This window comes from Octopus sinensis, linkage group LG11 (assembly GCF_006345805.1).
Source record: "Octopus sinensis linkage group LG11, ASM634580v1, whole genome shotgun sequence".
NCBI classification, from domain to species: Eukaryota; Metazoa; Mollusca; class Cephalopoda; order Octopoda; family Octopodidae; genus Octopus; species Octopus sinensis.
This window is the reverse complement of record NC_043007.1, coordinates 21985777-22003987: the sequence shown is the minus strand read 5'-3', so window position 1 is coordinate 22003987 and position 18211 is coordinate 21985777. Positions and strand designations below refer to the sequence as shown.

The 18211-nt window shown below is 35.6% G+C and overlaps 1 protein-coding gene across 1 annotated transcript; it reads left to right on the top strand.

The window, feature by feature from the left end:
* Positions 1–3588: 3588 nt before the first annotated feature.
* Positions 3589–15369, top strand: LOC115217277 (transcription factor kayak-like). Its single transcript, XM_029786917.2, has 4 exons — positions 3589–3637; positions 11756–11932; positions 12901–13008; positions 13850–15369. The coding sequence occupies exons 2-4, from the start codon at positions 11762–11764 to the stop codon at positions 14879–14881; spliced, it is 1311 nt and encodes a 436-aa protein (XP_029642777.1). The 5' UTR covers positions 3589–3637; positions 11756–11761; the 3' UTR covers positions 14882–15369.
* The last annotated feature ends 2842 nt before the right edge of the window (positions 15370–18211 follow it).

Genomic DNA, 18211 nt, shown 5'->3' with positions numbered 1-18211 from the left:
AGTTGTTGTTTGGACGTAGCAGTGAACACTTAGCTATAAAGACCATGTTTGAACTATTTGCTCTGTTTAGTTAGTTTTTAGGCACAATTTGTCCCCTAAACAATTATGCCAAATTACCTGGTCAACCAATTAGATGTGCTCAAATGGATCATGTGTTCTCTTGTCAGAAAAACCTTGCACATCTCTGTGGAGCCTAGAAATTTCCTTAAATGGATCAGTTTTTCTCTGCTTCGGGATTCTAGCTTGCTTATGTCACAGGAAGCTATTGCTCACTTTCTCCATGTTACGACACAATGAAATTCATCATCACCAATATCACTGTTACTAGCTCTTACCTGAATCTAACTCTTACTAAATCTAACATTATAATTCATCTTTGCATGTTAACTCACTAAGTAAATATGACTTTTAGTGTTCCCACAAAAATCTTCATTTTCCTTATACGATGTTTAATGTCATTTCACATTCATGTTGAATTATGCAACAATGTCATGTTCTCTTCATAGAACACTTGTAGTGTATGTATTACCAGTTCTTTTGGAACAGTAGATTTTAGCTATTCTTATTTATTGTTACGAGAGAGGGATGACCTCCCTTTGCAAATACCATAAGGGCACAGAAAGTGTGCCTAAAGCCAGCTGGAGACGATGATCTCCTGGGGCTAAAAAGCTACAGTAACACCCACTCTTAGTGGTTAGCCATATTAAGATGGCTAGTATACTTTACGTTATATTTATTGTTTCCTCACAGACAAGTATATTCTAACAAGTCACTTCTTAAATTTTGCCCCTCTCTTGTTCAATAAACACTGAGTCAAACTCACAAAGCAGTTTATTTTCTCCTTTTGAGTTTTAATGCTTATTTTACTGGGTTATCAAACTATCAGTTTGGTCTCCCTGCTAAAACTGCTTTAATCTTCAGAACACTTACACACATCATGGCACCATTCAAGTTTTCTTCTTTGTAGATCTAGGCACGGTGTGTTGCATTGAGATGGGAGAAGACTTGTAACAGGATGAAGGTCTCTGGAACACTCGAGGGGTGTTGGTCTTATCCTGTTACATTCAATTAACAACACTGAACACATTTTTGATCTCCATGTGTCCAACACACGTGGACATGCCTACAAAGTCAGAAAACAGCACAGCTCCCATGACTTTCGGAAACATTTTTTCACGCTCAGGGTTGCTGAAGCATGGAACAAACTGCCTGCGTCAGTTCTTGACTGCCATGACACTGCATGCTTTAAGGCCCTCATGTTTTCCGAAATCCACCGAAACCACACCTGATTGTCCCCCTTCCATACTCATACACATATGTGTATGTCATGACTCATGCACTGTTCTTTTCCTGACGCTTGTACATTACCCTATGTACTATACATACACTTTAGATGAGTTGTAGTGCACCTGAGCACTGTACACAATGTTTTATTATTATTATTATTGAAAGGAAAACCAAAACTTCAACTATCTTCAACAGCAATAAATAATATTTTATTTTGGTCTGGATTCACAAATAAAAATATATATACATATATTTTTCTTCAGGGCGAACCGGTAGCCAAGGCCATGAAACTATTCACAATAGTTAACTTGTGTGAGCCAAAATGCTGTCTCCGTTCCCGCATAGAAGGGGGCTTCTCTACATGTTGGGTTTCCTTTGAGAGAAGGTTGGGTCGTATCCACTCGATTCGGCTGCAGCTTCGAAAAGACAGATCTAGCGGGAAAACTTTCTGTTGGCAGTTCTCTGCACATGAGGGAACTTCTGGCAGCCTACCAGAAGTAATCCAACTCTGCGCATGCGTGCTGAAAACTTCCAAAATAGCGTCACTACAGACTAATACAGCGACATTATGCGTCTACAGCATGCTAAAGGTTAACAATAGTGAGTTCAAATTGTTTGCCCCATTGGAGCTATTAATCCTTTGAATGCAGTAAGTGGATATATCGGCTCAAAATTTTTATTACCATTCACCCTTTAGTGTTTAAACCAGCTGTGTCTGGCCCAAATATTCTATACATTTTATGCTCAAACTGGCCAGAACCAGCATCTCACACCTACCCTGCAATGTCATTCTTAAAATAAGCAATTACATCTTTCCTATCTGGAAGCTACAAAATAATATCAGATAATTTTTTTTAAATGTGAATAAATAAGGATTACTTTTGACAAATTAATATGAATGCTAAAGGGTTAATTGCAGAAAATGATTTTACCCCACTGCTTTGACAAAAACATCTCTAATGCTGTCAAATGCAACTCATCCCAACCAGGGACACTTTTAGCAAATAAGAACTTCTCAAACTTTCTTAAATTTTTCATATATTTCATTAAATAATTCTTTAATGTGCAAGAATCAAATACTTTTAGTGGTGGATGTGAAAACTATACCAACAGGCAGGGCTAATTTTAAACCAGTCAGACAGATTTGTTCAAATTGGGCCCCTTGCCAAGAGAGGGCCCTGTGCACACACTTGAGAAGAGGATGCTATGATGAATTTTTAAATATATCCAGCTGGGCATCACCTTGAAGGGCTTAGCAGAACAAATCAATCCTGGTGCATATATTTTTTTAAAGCCTGGTATATATTCTATCGGTTTCTTTTGCTGAACTGCTAAGTTATAGAAATACAAACACACCAACACAAGTTGGGAGGGGACAAACATAGGCACAAGGACACACACAAAGACACACACACACACACACACACACACACACACACACACACACACACACACACACACACACAAAAGGGTTTTTTTTTTAAGTCCCACCTGCACAGGAGCCAGTCCAGCGGCACTGGCAACGACTTTGCTCGAATGTTTTTCACGTGCCACTTGCACAAGTTCCAGTGAGGCGACGCTGGTAATAATCACACTCGAATGGTGCTTTTGATGTGCCACCGGCATGGAAGCCAGACAGCCGCTCTGGCAACGATCACGCCCCCGGATGGTGCTCTTAGCACTCCACTAGCCCGGATGCCAGTCATCGAATTTGATTTCGATTTCACTTGCCTTAACATCATCATCATCATCGTTTAGCGTCCGCTTTCCATGCTGGCATGAGTTGGACGGTTCAACTGGGGTCTGGGGAGCCAGATGGCTGCACCAGGCTCCAATCTGACCTGGTAGAGTTTCTGCGGCTGGATGCCCTTCCTAACGCCAACCACTCCATGAGTGTAGTGGGTGCTTTTTACGTGCCAGACGAGGCTGGCAACGGCCACAATTGGATGGTGCTTACGTGCCACCGGCACGGAGGCCAGTCGGGACAGCGCTGGCAACGGCCACGTTCGGATGGTTCTCTTATGTGCCACCGGCACTGGTATCACAGCTACAATTTGCCATTGATAGGTCTTCAAAATAATTAATAAAAACTAGATAAATAAAAATTATTTTGGAGTTCAATTATTACACCCTCCTCCACATCCCCACAATCACCACACTCCACTCATTAAATCAGTGTTATCAATAGTGACATCATCACCAAATTATCACACGTGTTTTCCTCTGACTCACCTCCAGGAATTTTTATAAATATTTTGTATATAATTACATGTGCGTTTGTTTATTTACATTCATTCTACAGGAAGTTTTGGAGAGAGACAAACAATAACATTTTGGAAATAATACGTCTGTAAGTGTTTACCTCTTTAACAAAATATGTTTCAAAAAAATCCACATGTAAAGTCAACAGTTTGTATATTTTGCATTAGTGTTTGATATTTCTCAGTCAAAAGATCAAAACGAAATAATTCCCAAGTAAACAATAATCTCAACAATCGTTTTAATGGATATTTCATTAGTTAATTCATATGCATTTTTATAGTCATTCTGTGGTGAATTCATAAGATTTTTGTGACTAAAATAAGCATTCCTTCAGTCAACATGACATTTTATGGTCAGTCCATACTCTTTTAATCTTTTACTTGTTTCAGTCATTTGACTGTGGCCATGCTGGAGCACCACCTTTAGTCGAGCAAATCGACCCCAGGACTTATTCTTTGAAAGCCTAGTACTTATTCTATCGGTCTCTTTTGCTGAACTGCTAAGTTACGGTGATGTAAACAAACAATTACTCTTTTACTTGTTTCAGTCATTTGACTGTGGCCATGCTGGAGCACCACCTAGTCGAGCAAATCGACCGCAGGACTTATTCTTTGAAAGCCCAGTACTTATTCTATCGGTCTCTTTTGCTGAACCGCTAAGTTACGGTGACATAAACAAACAATTACTCTTTTACTTGTTTCAGTCATTTGACTGTGGCCATGCTGGAGCACCACCTTTAGTCGAGCAAATCGACCGCAGGACTTATTCTTTGTAAGCCTAGTACTTTATTCTGTGTTTACATCCCTATAACTTAGCGGTTCGGCAAAAGAGACTGATGGAATAAGTACTAGGCTTACAAAGAATAAGTACTAGGGGTCGATTTGCTCGACTAAAGGCGGTGCTCCAGCATGGCCACAGTCAAATGACTGAAACCAGTAAAAGGGTAAAAGAGTAACTTAACCCTCTTGGACCTGGGCCCCTATGTCTAACTTTACCCCCACACCTGGGCTACTGAGGAAACAATATATAAACACCATAGGAAGCTCAGGTGCAACAATTTCAGGCAAACTAATTTCAGACAGAATTAGCAGCATCTTCCTTTTCTACATACATATTTTTAATTAATATTCGTTCTTGGATTTGATTTGCAAGATTCTTTATGTGAGTTTGTGTATTGAAGCATATTCTGTTGTGTCTGGGGAGAGTCATTTTCTTTTTGTGGCTTATAATGTAACGCACTCACCTGTAAAATTTCCACTTATTTCTTATTTTTATTTTCCTAAAATTTTCGTTGCGTCTTGCAACCTTTTCAATAGTCTTGACTCTTTTTTTATTACTGCTTTACCAGGAATCCAGCAGAGATTTGCACTTTTATTAACCCTGTTGTGCTGTATTCCCATTAGAGTGGCAATACAGCAAAGTAATTTTGCTCCTCAGTAAAAGTAATATCATCATCATCATCATCATCATCATCATCAGCCATCCAAGAATTTGGACCTGGAGATCTCCATTTCCAGCGACTTCGAGGGCCACCTCCCAGTGGTGTCGGGCGTCAACGAAGAGCCCTCGACTACAACAAGACGACCAAATTTTTTTTTTTTCCAAGGTCTGGGGTCTCCTGCCCCTAAGCCCTAGACCATCACCTAATCACCCTTACCCGTCTTGTTGCTTAACAACAACAACAACAGCAGTAGCACCAGTAGCAGTAGCAGCATTGCCTTTTAACGCTGGTATAGGTTAGATAGTGTGATGGGATCTGATGGGGGCCAAAGACTGCATCATGCTACAACGTCTTCTTTGCGATGGCTTCTATGGCCTGGATGCTCTTCCTAATGTCAACCTCTTTACAGTGTTTACTTGGGTGCATTTTTCATGGCACCAGCACTAGTGGGGTCACTGTATACCCATAAGACTAAGACCCCCTTCAGTTGAGTGGGACAACAGAAAAAAATGAAGGTGGGTTTACACTAGGGGATGAGAAATTAAAATATGAAAGATGGAGCCAGAACAGAACAGGTTTCTTGCTGTACAAACTTGATTTCTCCCTAAAATATGGTGATTTTTGTAGGTGACCATAATAATATGATATATGTTCTTCTGTATGTCTATGTGCAGTGGTGGACTGGTCAGGTTGCCAGCTTGCCCGATGGCAAGTGAGCCCCTGCACCATTAGAATCCATATTTGGGGGCCCATGTTAGTATCTAAGAGGCTTGTCCCCTCAAGTTTGAGAATTTTTTATTCACTCCTGGAAGAATGCATTATTTCACCCTGGCGGTGCTCCAGCATGGCCAAAGTCAAATGACTGAAACAAATAAAAGAATAAAAGAATACAAATATACATACATAAAAAAAGGGACAGTATATGAATCTCAGTCAGCTTCAAAGGCAATTATTCATCTGTTTCATCAAATGAACTTCTGGTTGAGTATTCCATAGACATGAGTATCCTTAATGTAATCCATGGACAAAATCAGCCTGACACAGTGTCTGACAAGGTTGGGTTATTGGGCTAAAGTGGTGGTTTTCAACTAGAGTCCATATAAGATTTTGCGGGGTTCCACACAACAAAATTTTAATTGGCTTTCCATAATAGTATTTTAAGGGCTCCTGCAAAAAAAAAATTTTGATTCAGATGTATGTATTGCAAGAAATAGCTAGGTTTTTTTCTCTAGCATTTTTCATAGTTCACCCTACACAAGTGAATGTGTGAAAAAACAAAATAGGAATTTTGTAAGAAGTTTCTATAAAACTAGTTTTTAAACATTGAATAACTATGGGGTTCACCAGAATAAAATAATAATGAAAGGGGTCCATAGATAAAAAAAAAAATGGTTGAGAACCCCTGCTTTTGATGTCTGTATTGGTATGTACTGCAAGAAACAGCTAGGTTTTTTTCTCTAACATGTGTGAAAAATGAAATAGGAATTTTGAAAGAAGTTTCTATGAAACTAGTTTTTAAACATCGGATAACTATGGGGTTCACCAGAATAAAATAATAATGAAAGGGGTCCATAAATAAAAAAAATGGTTGAGAACCCCGGCTTTGGATGTCTGTATTGGTATATACTACAAGAAACAGCCAGGTTTTTTTCTCTAACATTTTACATAGGAATTTTGAAAGAAGTTTCTATAAAATTAGTTTTTAAACAACAAATGCAAGTGGGGTGGAGTTCTACTAGAATAAAATAGTAATCAAAAGGGTCTATGGTTGAGAACCCCTTGACTATAGGTACAATTCATCGGACAGATTTTTCATTCAAATTTTATCAACATTATGTCTCCCCCCCACAAGGCTTAGATTTACCCAAGGTTATAAAAGGAATAATACTTTCTGAAGATGTTATGAGATGGATTGAACCCAGGATCTTGTGAGTGCAAAGCAAACTTCTTAACCGAGTGCCTGAGCTGTGTCTAAACATACATTACACATGTATAAATATACACATGTGTGAATGCAGATACAGACACACATACACACCTACATTTATAAGTACAAACACAGATACATTTATACATGCACTCACACTATCGTACATAAATAAATACATAGATACACATATATACATACATACTTACATATATACATACATACATACATACACACACACAAACATACATACACATACATACATACATACACATACACTCACACACACATACATACATACACCCATACATATATACACACATACGTACATACGTAGAATTCATGAACAATAGAAACTTTTTCCAATCTATGGGGAAGTTCATCTTATCTTTTAAATATTTTAATGTCAGTGTCATTGCCTACTGCTTTATCTCTTATCAGCTTTTGTCTGCAGAACATAATTGTACGTGTATGTGTGTGTGTGTGTGTGTTTTGATCCACCAGAAGCAATAAAGGACTCAATACAAGTGCAGAGTATCCGTTAATACATTATAACTGAAAGGCTCCGATTTCCAATACTCAGAGTTACCCATTTCCAATCATTAGCTACTCTTTTACTCGTTTACTTGTTTACTTGTTTCAGTCATTTGACTGTGGCCATGCTGGAGCACCGCTTTTAGTCGAGCAAATCGACCCCAGGACTTATTCTTTGTGTTTACATCCCCGTAACTTAGCAGTTCAGCAAAAGAGACCGATAGAATAAGTACTAGGCTTTCAAAGAATAAGTCCTGGGGTCGATTTGCTCGACTAAAACAGGTGGTGCTCCAGCATGGCCACAGTCAAATGACTGAAACAAGTAAACGAGTAATTTTCTATATGACGGAGCGTGTGTTTATTGGGCAAGAAAAAAAAAGTGACTACCCTGAAATATAACAATATTTGTTGCAACACACAGTTTCACATCAAGAATCTTGCAGAACAAATTCATAAATATTGGGTTGTCCGGAAAGTTCATGCCGATTTATAGTAGCTTACATTTCGACTTATTTTAGAACATGGTTGAGTCCATAAAATAAGATTTGACTATACCTCCATTTAGAGCACAGTTTAAGCCATCTTTTAGTGGAAGAAGGTTTATGTTCCTATAACCTGTGTTAATTCTGTAACCCTTTAAAATGGAAGATAAGAAAGTTTCATTTTTGGCACTTGATGCTTTGGGAACCAGACAAAAATTGCTACAGCTTGGCTGGGATGTGTTACCCCACCTTCCATATTCACCAGATATTGCTCCTTTGGATTTCCACTTATTCAGGTCTCTGCAGAATAGTCTTAATGGTAAAAATTTCAATTCCTTGGATGACGTAAAAAGATACCTTGATGAATTCTTTGCCATGAAACCACCACAATTCTGGGAAGATGGTATTTTCAAGTTAAAGGAAAGATGGAGATGCATTGTGCAACAAAATGGTTCATATTTGGTTGATTAAAAATGTAATGGCAAATATTCATTGACCTTTTTCTTTCCTTTAAAAACCGGTACGAACCTTCCGGACAACCCAATATATTTTAATCCCACTTATTTTATTTTCAACCTTCTCAATCTCATTAATATTGCTTATACTTCATAACAAAGTTATTTCCCCTCACCCAATAACTGACATACTTCTTTTTGTTGGTTTCAATTTATAATTCCGTCATATTTTTGACTGCTCACACTAGAAGATAATTATTTTGTTTTTCTAGCATATGAATTGATTTCACTCTTTACTTTCCATAAACGGAATGTAACTGTTGTCTGTCTGCCTATGGTTCTCTAGTCATCATTTCGTCTTTCTTTCCTCCATCTAAACCATTCTTCATTGACATTTCAAGGTTCTGAAAAGGTCTGTCTGGAAAGAGTTTGCATTCTGCAAGCAATCATTAATATCATATATATGCATACGTATATATATACACACACACACATATATATATATATATATATATATATATATATACATTATATATATCAATACATATATACATATATACATATATACATACATATATATATATATATATATATATATATATATATTATATATATATATATATTATATATATATATACATATATATATACATATATATATATATATATATTTGTATATATGTATATATGTATATATATGTATAGATATATATAATGTATATATATATATATATAATATATATATATATATATATATATATATATATATGTATGTGTGTGTGTGCATATATATATGTGTGTGTGTAGATAGATATATATAAATTGTGTGTGTCTTTGTGTTTATGTTTTCCCCTCGTTACCACATGTCAAACTGTGTTGGTTTGTTTATGACTCCATAACTTAGCAGTTCAGCGATAGAGACTGATAAAATAGGTATCAAACTTTAAAAAAACAAGTACCAGGGTGGACTTTTTAGGGGACTGAAATCCATCAAAGGGGTACCCTAGCATGGCGACAGTCCAATGACTGAAACAAGTAAAAAATAAAAGCTGAAATATTATGTGATGAAAAATCAAAAAAGAAAATTAATAAATTTACCATTTAAAAAAATTTTTTTTTGGTAAAATAATTCCATGTGAAGGCACCAGTTTTAGCATGTTCTCTCTTCAGAAATACTGACCACAAAACAGTTGAAAGTGAATATATTTTTTATTTGTACATAATTGTTAGACAAAGTGAAATTAAACGATATTTTGAACTTCATACAATGTAATAATGAACATTGCTCTTAGTTGATAAGTCGATGTAGATTGTAAAATTACAATGAGAGTTCATGCGGAATTTGGCACAAACCACTCTATCTTCACAATCTAGTTATTTCTAAATGCATTTCTAGTAACATCTAAACACATCAACAAAGCTTTAAAACTGTATTTCAAAACCACCTTAAAACAAATATTTCCTATTTAGTCCCCCAAAATATAAAACTTGAACAGCCTTTAAAATAATTTCCATATGGTAACCCTAGCTCCAAATATCGTGCTAGAATGCCAATGGTTTCCAATAAATTCAAAAAGATTTTAAAAAAGCTGAAAGTTTATAGAATTATTAGAGTTTCGGACAAAATGCCTAGCGACATTTCTTCCAGCCCCGTGACAAGGCCCTATTGCTGAAGTAAATTAATAAAAATCAATATGGATAACATTTGAAATTATTCATTTTTTTTCTTTTTGAATTATCTATGGTTGATATATATATATATATATATATATATATATATATATATATATATATATATATGTGTGTGTGTGTGTGTGTGTGTGACCGTGACTGACCTGGCTATCAGATGTTGTTACACATCGCTGGTCACAATGCGCTTCGCACTGTCTTAGCCTTCAATGACGCCGCCCTGCTGGCTAAGCGAGCAAGTCAACAGAAGAGAGAGTGAGAGAAAGTTGTGGTGAAAGAGTAGAGCAGGGATCGCCACCACCCCCTGCCGGAGCCTTGTGGAGCTTTAGGTGTTTTCGCTCAATAAACACTCACAACGCCTGGTCTGGGAATCGAAACCGCGATCCTACAACCGTGAGTCCACTGCCCTAACCACTGGGTCATTGCGCCTCCACATATATAATATATATATAAGATATATATAAATCAACTTGCGTGGTGGATTTTGAAAAAATTATAACATATAAAGATGAGACGCGTGCTATTGGTCTCATAATTATCGGTTAGTCTTGGATGGCTCAGTTATTGATGAAGATTTGCCTTGTAAATTATTTTATTTACTAAAAAAATCCGAAACTTATAGGTATAACTGTAAAAGCAAGGTAAAAGTTTACATTTTTTCATTCCCTTTGAAATTGCTTAAATTTTATGGTTTTTGGTCATTTTGACTGTCTCCTAGCGTGTAGAAATTGCCTGTTATAGGTAATTTCTCTTGTGTTTAAATGTACACTATTTTATATATATATATGTATATATATAAATTAAATTAGAGATAAAACCACTATTAGGCAAATCATTATCTTATATTAATCTTTTTAATACCTTTTGATAGTTATATATATTTAAATAAAAAAAATTTTTTTTAAGTTTAAAAATTAAAAAATTTATTAATCTAAATTTTAAAAATATTTTTTAAAATATAAAAAATTATAAATTTAAATTAATAATTTTAAATTTAAATAATTTAAATTTTATATTTTTTATATATTTTGTATATTATATTAATTATTTTTATTTTTATATTTTGGTTTATGTTTTTCACTGTTTGATTTACCTAATAGTGGTTTTATCTCTAATTTAAATTATATTTATACTGTGAAATTAGATTTAATCCTAAATCTAATTTTTCCCTGTAAGTTTGGATTTACTCCCTAATATTATTATTATATATATATGTATATATATAAATTAAATTAGAGATAAAACCACTATTAGGCAAATCATTATCTTATATTAATCTTTTTAATACCTTTTGATAGTTATATATATTTAAATAAAAAAAATTTTTTTTAAGTTTAAAAATTAAAAAATTTATTAATCTAAATTTTAAAAATATTTTTTAAAATATAAAAAATTATAAATTTAAATTAATAATTTTAAATTTAAATAATTTAAATTTTATATTTTTTATATATTTTGTATATTATATTAATTATTTTTATTTTTATATTTTGGTTTATGTTTTTCACTGTTTGATTTACCTAATAGTGGTTTTATCTCTAATTTAAATTAATATTTATACTGTGAAATTAGATTTAATCCTAAATCTAATTTTTCCCTGTAAGTTTGGATTTACTCCCTAATATTATTATTATATATATATATGTATTGAGCTTTTTTTCTTTCCTTCTTTAAATTAGGTCAAAATGTATACAAAACTTGATCCGGAGATTGAAGAATGCCTGAAACAATGTCAGCTGCAGAATTCTGCTAGTCCTATGACCAAGCAGTATTTGAAGCTTAACATCCTGAATAAAAGACATGCCAATGGACTGAGCCCGATTAATACTACATTTACTGGAGAGAAAAAATATCGAGTAAGTTTTATTACCTCTTAACCCTTAAGCATTTAAACTGGCCCATATCTGGCCCAAAATAATCTACCAGTTTTATCATTGAACCTGACAGATACCACGGTATGGATACTGTCTGGTGGTATGCGCTACTGTAACCACAGAACTGACCAATACCTTATGAGTGAGACTGGGAGACGGAAACTGAAAGAAGCCTGTTCTGTATGTGTGTGTTTATGTCTGTCCGTTTATCTGTTTATCTATCTGTCTGTCTGTCTGTCTCTCTGTCTATCTATCTATCTATCTATCTATCTATCTATCTATCTATCTATCTATCTATATATATATATATAATATATATATATATATACATACATACATATATATATATATATTATATATATATATATATATATATATATATTATATATGTATATATATATATAGGTGCAGGTGTGGCTGTGTGGTAAGAAGCTTGCTTCCGAACAACATTGCTCTGGGTTCAGTCCCACTGTGTGGCACCTTGCGCAAGTATCTTCTACTACAGTCTTAGGCCAACCAAAGCATTGTGAGTGGATCTGGTAGACGGAAACTGAAAGAAGCCCATCGTATATATATGCGTGTGTGTGTGTGTGTGTGTACGTGTGTGTGTACATATGTATGTATATATTTGTGTGTCTGTGTTTGTCCCCCCCAACATCGCTTGAGAACCGATGCTGGTGTGTTTAAGTCACCGTAACTTTGCAGTTTGGCAAAAGAGACCGATAGAATAAGTACTGCGCTTACGAAGAATAAGTCCTGGGGTCGATTTGCTCGACTAAAGGCGGCGCTCCAGCATGGCCACAGTCAAATGACTGAAACAAGTAAAAGAGTAAAAGAGTAAAAGAGCATGTGTATGACACTTGAAGCCAATACTGAAAATAATGAAGTCGGTGGTGGAAGAGGAGAAATGTTCTGAGTACTAATGACAACTGTTTTGTCTTTTTGAACAGTTGAGACCCGATGAAGAGATGAAGAAAGAGAAGCGCCGAGAACAGAACCGGAGAGCCGCTGCTAAATGTCGCAACAAGAAAAAATGTGAAGAAAGGCTTTCTCAAGCTGTAAGTAGTCGATACTTTACTAATACTGTATATTACATTATTTGTATTTCAATTAATCGCTGGTATGTTAGTTTGGGGCAATGTTTTGAGATGGTGCTAGTGTCATCATTTAGAGGGAAGAATATTATATGAGACTTTGTTGTATCTAGGGAGGGTCATTGGGCCACTGATGAACATACACACACTGGCTCTATTTTGTTTCTTTATTATTTGTTAATTGGATGACTATTTAACCAATGAACTATTCAGTTCTTTGATTGAATAATTTGGTCAATAATTAATCAATCAGTTATGCATGCTTGTCAAAGTCAAAGTCCATACAACACCATTTGCAAACTCATAAACAACTTACACTTTGGGAAGAATATCTCTCTAAAAGATTCCTGCTGTGGTAAATAGCTTGCTTACCAACCACATAGTTCTGGGTTCAGTCCCTCCGAATGGCACCTTGGGCAAGTGTCTTCTACTATAGCCTCGGGCCGACCAAAGTCTTGTGAGTGGATTTGGTAGGTGGAAACTGAAAGAAGCCCGTCGTATATATATATATATATGTGTGTGTGTGTTTGTCCCCCAACATTGCTTGACAACCAATGCTGGTGTGTTTATGTTCCCATAACTTAGCGGTTCAGCAAAAGAGACTGATAGAATAAGTACTAGGCTTAGAAAGAATAAGTCCTGGGGTCGATTTGCTCCAACATGGCCATAGTCAAATGACTGAAACAAGTAAAAGAATAAAAGAATAACATATTGTAACCTCTTGTGCTTTTTTTATACATACTAAACTTTCTGAAATGTTAAGTAAAAACCTGGATTTAATTTTTCTTTCTTTTATCAATTTCAGAATCTCTTGGAAGAAGAAAAAAAACAAATAATGTTAAAAAGCATCGTAACGATGCTTACAAATATGAAACAAAATATGGGAAGGCTGTTGTCTAATCTCACAGATGAAGTTAGAGACATCAACTCCAATGAACTTTATGGCCATCCTAGCTTCAGGGATATTACTCAGGACTGGACAAGGCAAACGTATCCCCAAACGGAAACGTATGAAGGAAATTACCTGAATGATAATCTTATCAATAACACACCTGCACATACAAATACATTTAATGCTTATCAACAGCCAATTTATTATCCATCGGCTTCCTTTGAAGCATCCTCTCCTGTAAATGTTTCTGATCAAAAATACGATCAATCTAAAATTTCTTCGAGCTTTAATGGCTTTTATTGCCTTCCTGGATCAAATAATCTGGATATCAGTGGAAGTTTCAGTAGCTGCTCTGACATTTCAAGCACGTCTCCCTCCAGTGTTATGTCTGGTTCACAGTATAGTCTTACTAGTTATGATTCTGCCGGTTCTGAGACTGCTTTTGACTGGAGTGATAACGAGAACTCCCAAACATCCACTTTTGCAAATAACAACACAAATTTTGGTTCGTCATCTTATGTAAATTACAACATCAATCAGGATGATGTATTTACTGATATATATAACAACATCGACCTTGGTGCACCTGTTGATGTAAGTAATGGTACCAGCTTCAGTAACAACATTGACTTTAATGCTTTTCCAAGACTAAACAGCAACATCAACCACGGCGGCGCATATACTAATAGAAACGGTGATGGATTTCTTGACAGAATTAGCAACTTTAATTTTGGGACTGAAACTGTAAATAACATGCAGTTAGACAACACTGATTTCATTTTAGGGAAATCTAATTCCTGCAATCAAAACATGGACAAAATATTACATCTACAACCCGTTGATGGATCCCCCACTCTGAATGAAAACATTTTATATAAGATTATGGATAAATATCCACCCCAATGTGTAAATACTCATAACAATGATCTGCCTTACTTAAAATGAATTCTAAAAGTGTCAAATAGTAGGACCTACAGGAAATTTGAACCGAAAACACAGGAAACTATCAATTCCCCTGTTTAAACCATTTTAACATAATCCACGTTTCCAGCATGGATGAGAATTTAATAGGGACCATTTGCTGTTACAACAGTAAAGGGAATGACTACAAGAAATCTCACTAGTCAGATCTGTGGATAATCTAATTGCCAGAGTATTCAATTACCTGACTCCACACATAGTGCCGTCTGACTTGCCCCTTCTGTTGTGGTCAACACTAGGACCAGGATCTATGGGTATACAGAAACAGAGTGGACAATGAGGAGAGCACATGTTCAGGCTGCTCCCCTATATCGTTAACTACTTCATGCCAGAGTCTACCTCATCATCATTGTTTTAATGTCCACTTCTCCATGCTTGCATGGGTTGGACAGAATCGGTTGAGGCAGATTTTCTATAGCTGAATGGCCTTCCTTTTGCCAACCCTCACCTGTGCCCAAGTAAGGTAATATTTCACCTGTTTCTTTACCACCCACAAGGGGCTAAACATAGAGGAGACAAACAAGGACAGACAAATGGATTAAGTCGATTACATCGACTCCAGTGTGTAACTGGTACTTATTTAATCGACGCCGAAAAGATGAAAGCCAAATTCGACCTCGGAGGAATTTGAACTCAGAACGTAATGACAGACGAAATATGGCTACGCATTTTGCCTGGCGTGCTAACATTTCTGCCAGCTTGCCGCCTTAAAGGTAATATTTCACCATGATCAGAAGACTGGAAATGGAGGACACTGCTTGTATGAGGGTGACATTCGTTTACAACTATCACATTAATCTAAGGCAAAGCGAAAGTATCTTACATGTGCATGCGCACACACACATGCATACACATATTAACAAGCTACTTTCACTTTCTATTTACAAAATCTACCCACGACACTTTGGTCAGTCCATGGATGTAGCAGAAGACCTGAGTCCATGATGGTCAGGAAGTTCATGGAGGACATGGAGTGTGTGAAACAAGAGGTCTATAAGTCGTTCTCATTTGTCCATCTGACGACTTACCTACCTCTGGTCAGCTCAATCAGGGTTGATTAAAGGTGGTCATACAACAATAACAACTACAACAACAGCAGCTGAGACTATTCAACAAGTACACAAAACTATTTTTCAAAAAGTACTCCAATATCTTCAAGATACAATCAGAATTATATTATAATAATACAAATCTGAAAATATATGTAAAATAATCAAAGAGAATTTTATATTTATTTAACAAATTATTTAACTTATATATTTATTTTTATTTATATTGTGTATTAAAATTTCTTCCATAAATAATACATTTCAATGGTTTTTATTTATTTGTTTCATCTCACCATACAGGCACAAGTGTAACTGTGGGGTTAAGAGGCTTGCTTTCCAACCAAATGGTCTCGGTTTCAGTCCCACTGTACGGCACTTGGGGCAAATATCTACTACTATAACCATGGGCTGTTCAATGCTATGTGAGTTAATTTGGTAGACAGAAAATGAGTGGAAATGCAGCACCCACTACACTCTCGGAGTGGTTAGCGTTAGGAAGGGCATCCAGCTGTAGAAACTCTGCCAGATCAAGATTGGAGTCTGGTGCAGCCATCTGGTTTGCCAGTCCTCAATCAAATCATCCAACCCATGCTAGCATGGAAAGCGGACGTTAAATGATGATGATGATATATATATATATATATATATATATATATCATTATCCTTTATCTTTCGTTTTCCACGCTGGCATGGCTTGGGCAGTCTGACCAGAGCTGACAAGCTGGCGAACTGCACCAGGTTCAACTCTGATTTCGCTTGGTTTCTACAACTAGGTGCCTTTCCTAATCCCCACCACCACCACCACACACACACACGCACATACAGTACTAAGCTTAAACAGAATAAGTCCTAGGGTTGATTTCTTCGACCAACACCTTTTAAGGCAGTGCTCCAGCATGGCTGAGTCAAATGACTGAAACAAGTAAAAGAATACATACCAACATATATATACATATATATATATATATATATATATATATATATATATATAGATAAGAAAGTTTGTTTGGTAAAGCACGTGGGTGAATATATAAGAAAATAGTAAAGTGTGAAAAAACGACAGAAGGCTTAAATGTTAAAAAATATATATATTTGTGTCAAAATGTCTGGAGAATATTGGAAAAATTTTTTTCCTTTCCTTAAAATGACATAATTTTAAAATTTTTAAAGAAATTACCGGTTTCGCGTGTAGCTTTTCAAATTTCTTGTGACGTTATGTTTATATTGCATGGAATTATCGTTGTTTTTATTTCCAGGAGATTCTAAATAAGGGGAGGTAGTGAGTGATTTTTTCCGGTGTCGGGGAGATAATCGCTTAAAAAATTTTTTTTCCATTTCCTTGTTAATTTCTCTGTGTCAGTATGTTCGGATGGTTGAGTCTGGGTTTGTACTTTTCAATGAAGAATGTTTCCTTGTTCAGTCTCATTTGTGTTGATGATCCGAAAGCACATTGGTAAAATGGGAAGATTAAAAATTGTGGCAGTAGTTGCTTTGCGCATTTCTCAATGTGCTCACTAAAAGGTATCATTCTATATTCTGGGAATGCAATCTGTTGTCGATGCAGTGTGCATCTGCGCCTGAGTGATAGTCCCGTGGAACCCACGTAGTCTTGGTGGCAGCCCGAGCATTTAATAACATAAATTATGTTTTCAGAGGCACAAGTAAAGTTAGATTTGATCTTAAATTTCTGTCCCTCTTTAAAGAGGAATTCTGATCCTTCCAATAGGTTAGGACATGTTGCACAGTTCGATCTACCACATTTTTTTACTTTTGCATCCGTAATTTTAGAAGACAATTTTGCCTTTGTGAGAATCTTTTTAAGTGATTTAGGCTGTTTGTAGCTTTTAATGATTTGGTGTATGTTTAGAATTTCCTTTAATTTTGGGTTTTATGAAGTATTGGTAAATTCTGGGTGATGATGGTGAAGGCTTCTTTGTTTCTGGGGTTGTATGTAGATATGTAAGGTAGTAATACTACCTTACATATCTACATACAACCCCAGAAACAAAGAAGCCTTCACCATCATCACCCAGAATTTACCAATACTTCATAAAAACCCAAAATTAAAGGAAATTCTAAACATACACCAAATCATTAAAAGCTACAAACAGCCTAAATCACTTAAAAAGATTCTCACAAAGGCAAAATTGTCTTCTAAAATTACGGATGCAAAAGTAAAAAAATGTGGTAGATCGAACTGTGCAACATGTCCTAACCTATTGGAAGGATCAGAATTCCTCTTTAA

What these genes read in the sequence shown, in the direction of transcription:
- LOC115217277 (XM_029786917.2), top strand. Translation starts at nt 11,762, where the DNA reads ATGTATACAAAACTTGATCCGGAGATTGAAGAATGCCTGAAACAATGT. An exon ending in CTGGAGAGAAAAAATATCGA is followed by an intron (nt 11,933 to 12,900) that starts GTAAGTTTTATT and finishes CTTTTTGAACAG; the next exon opens with TTGAGACCCGATGAAGAGAT. An exon ending in AAGAAAGGCTTTCTCAAGCT is followed by an intron (nt 13,009 to 13,849) that starts GTAAGTAGTCGA and finishes TATCAATTTCAG; the next exon opens with AATCTCTTGGAAGAAGAAAA.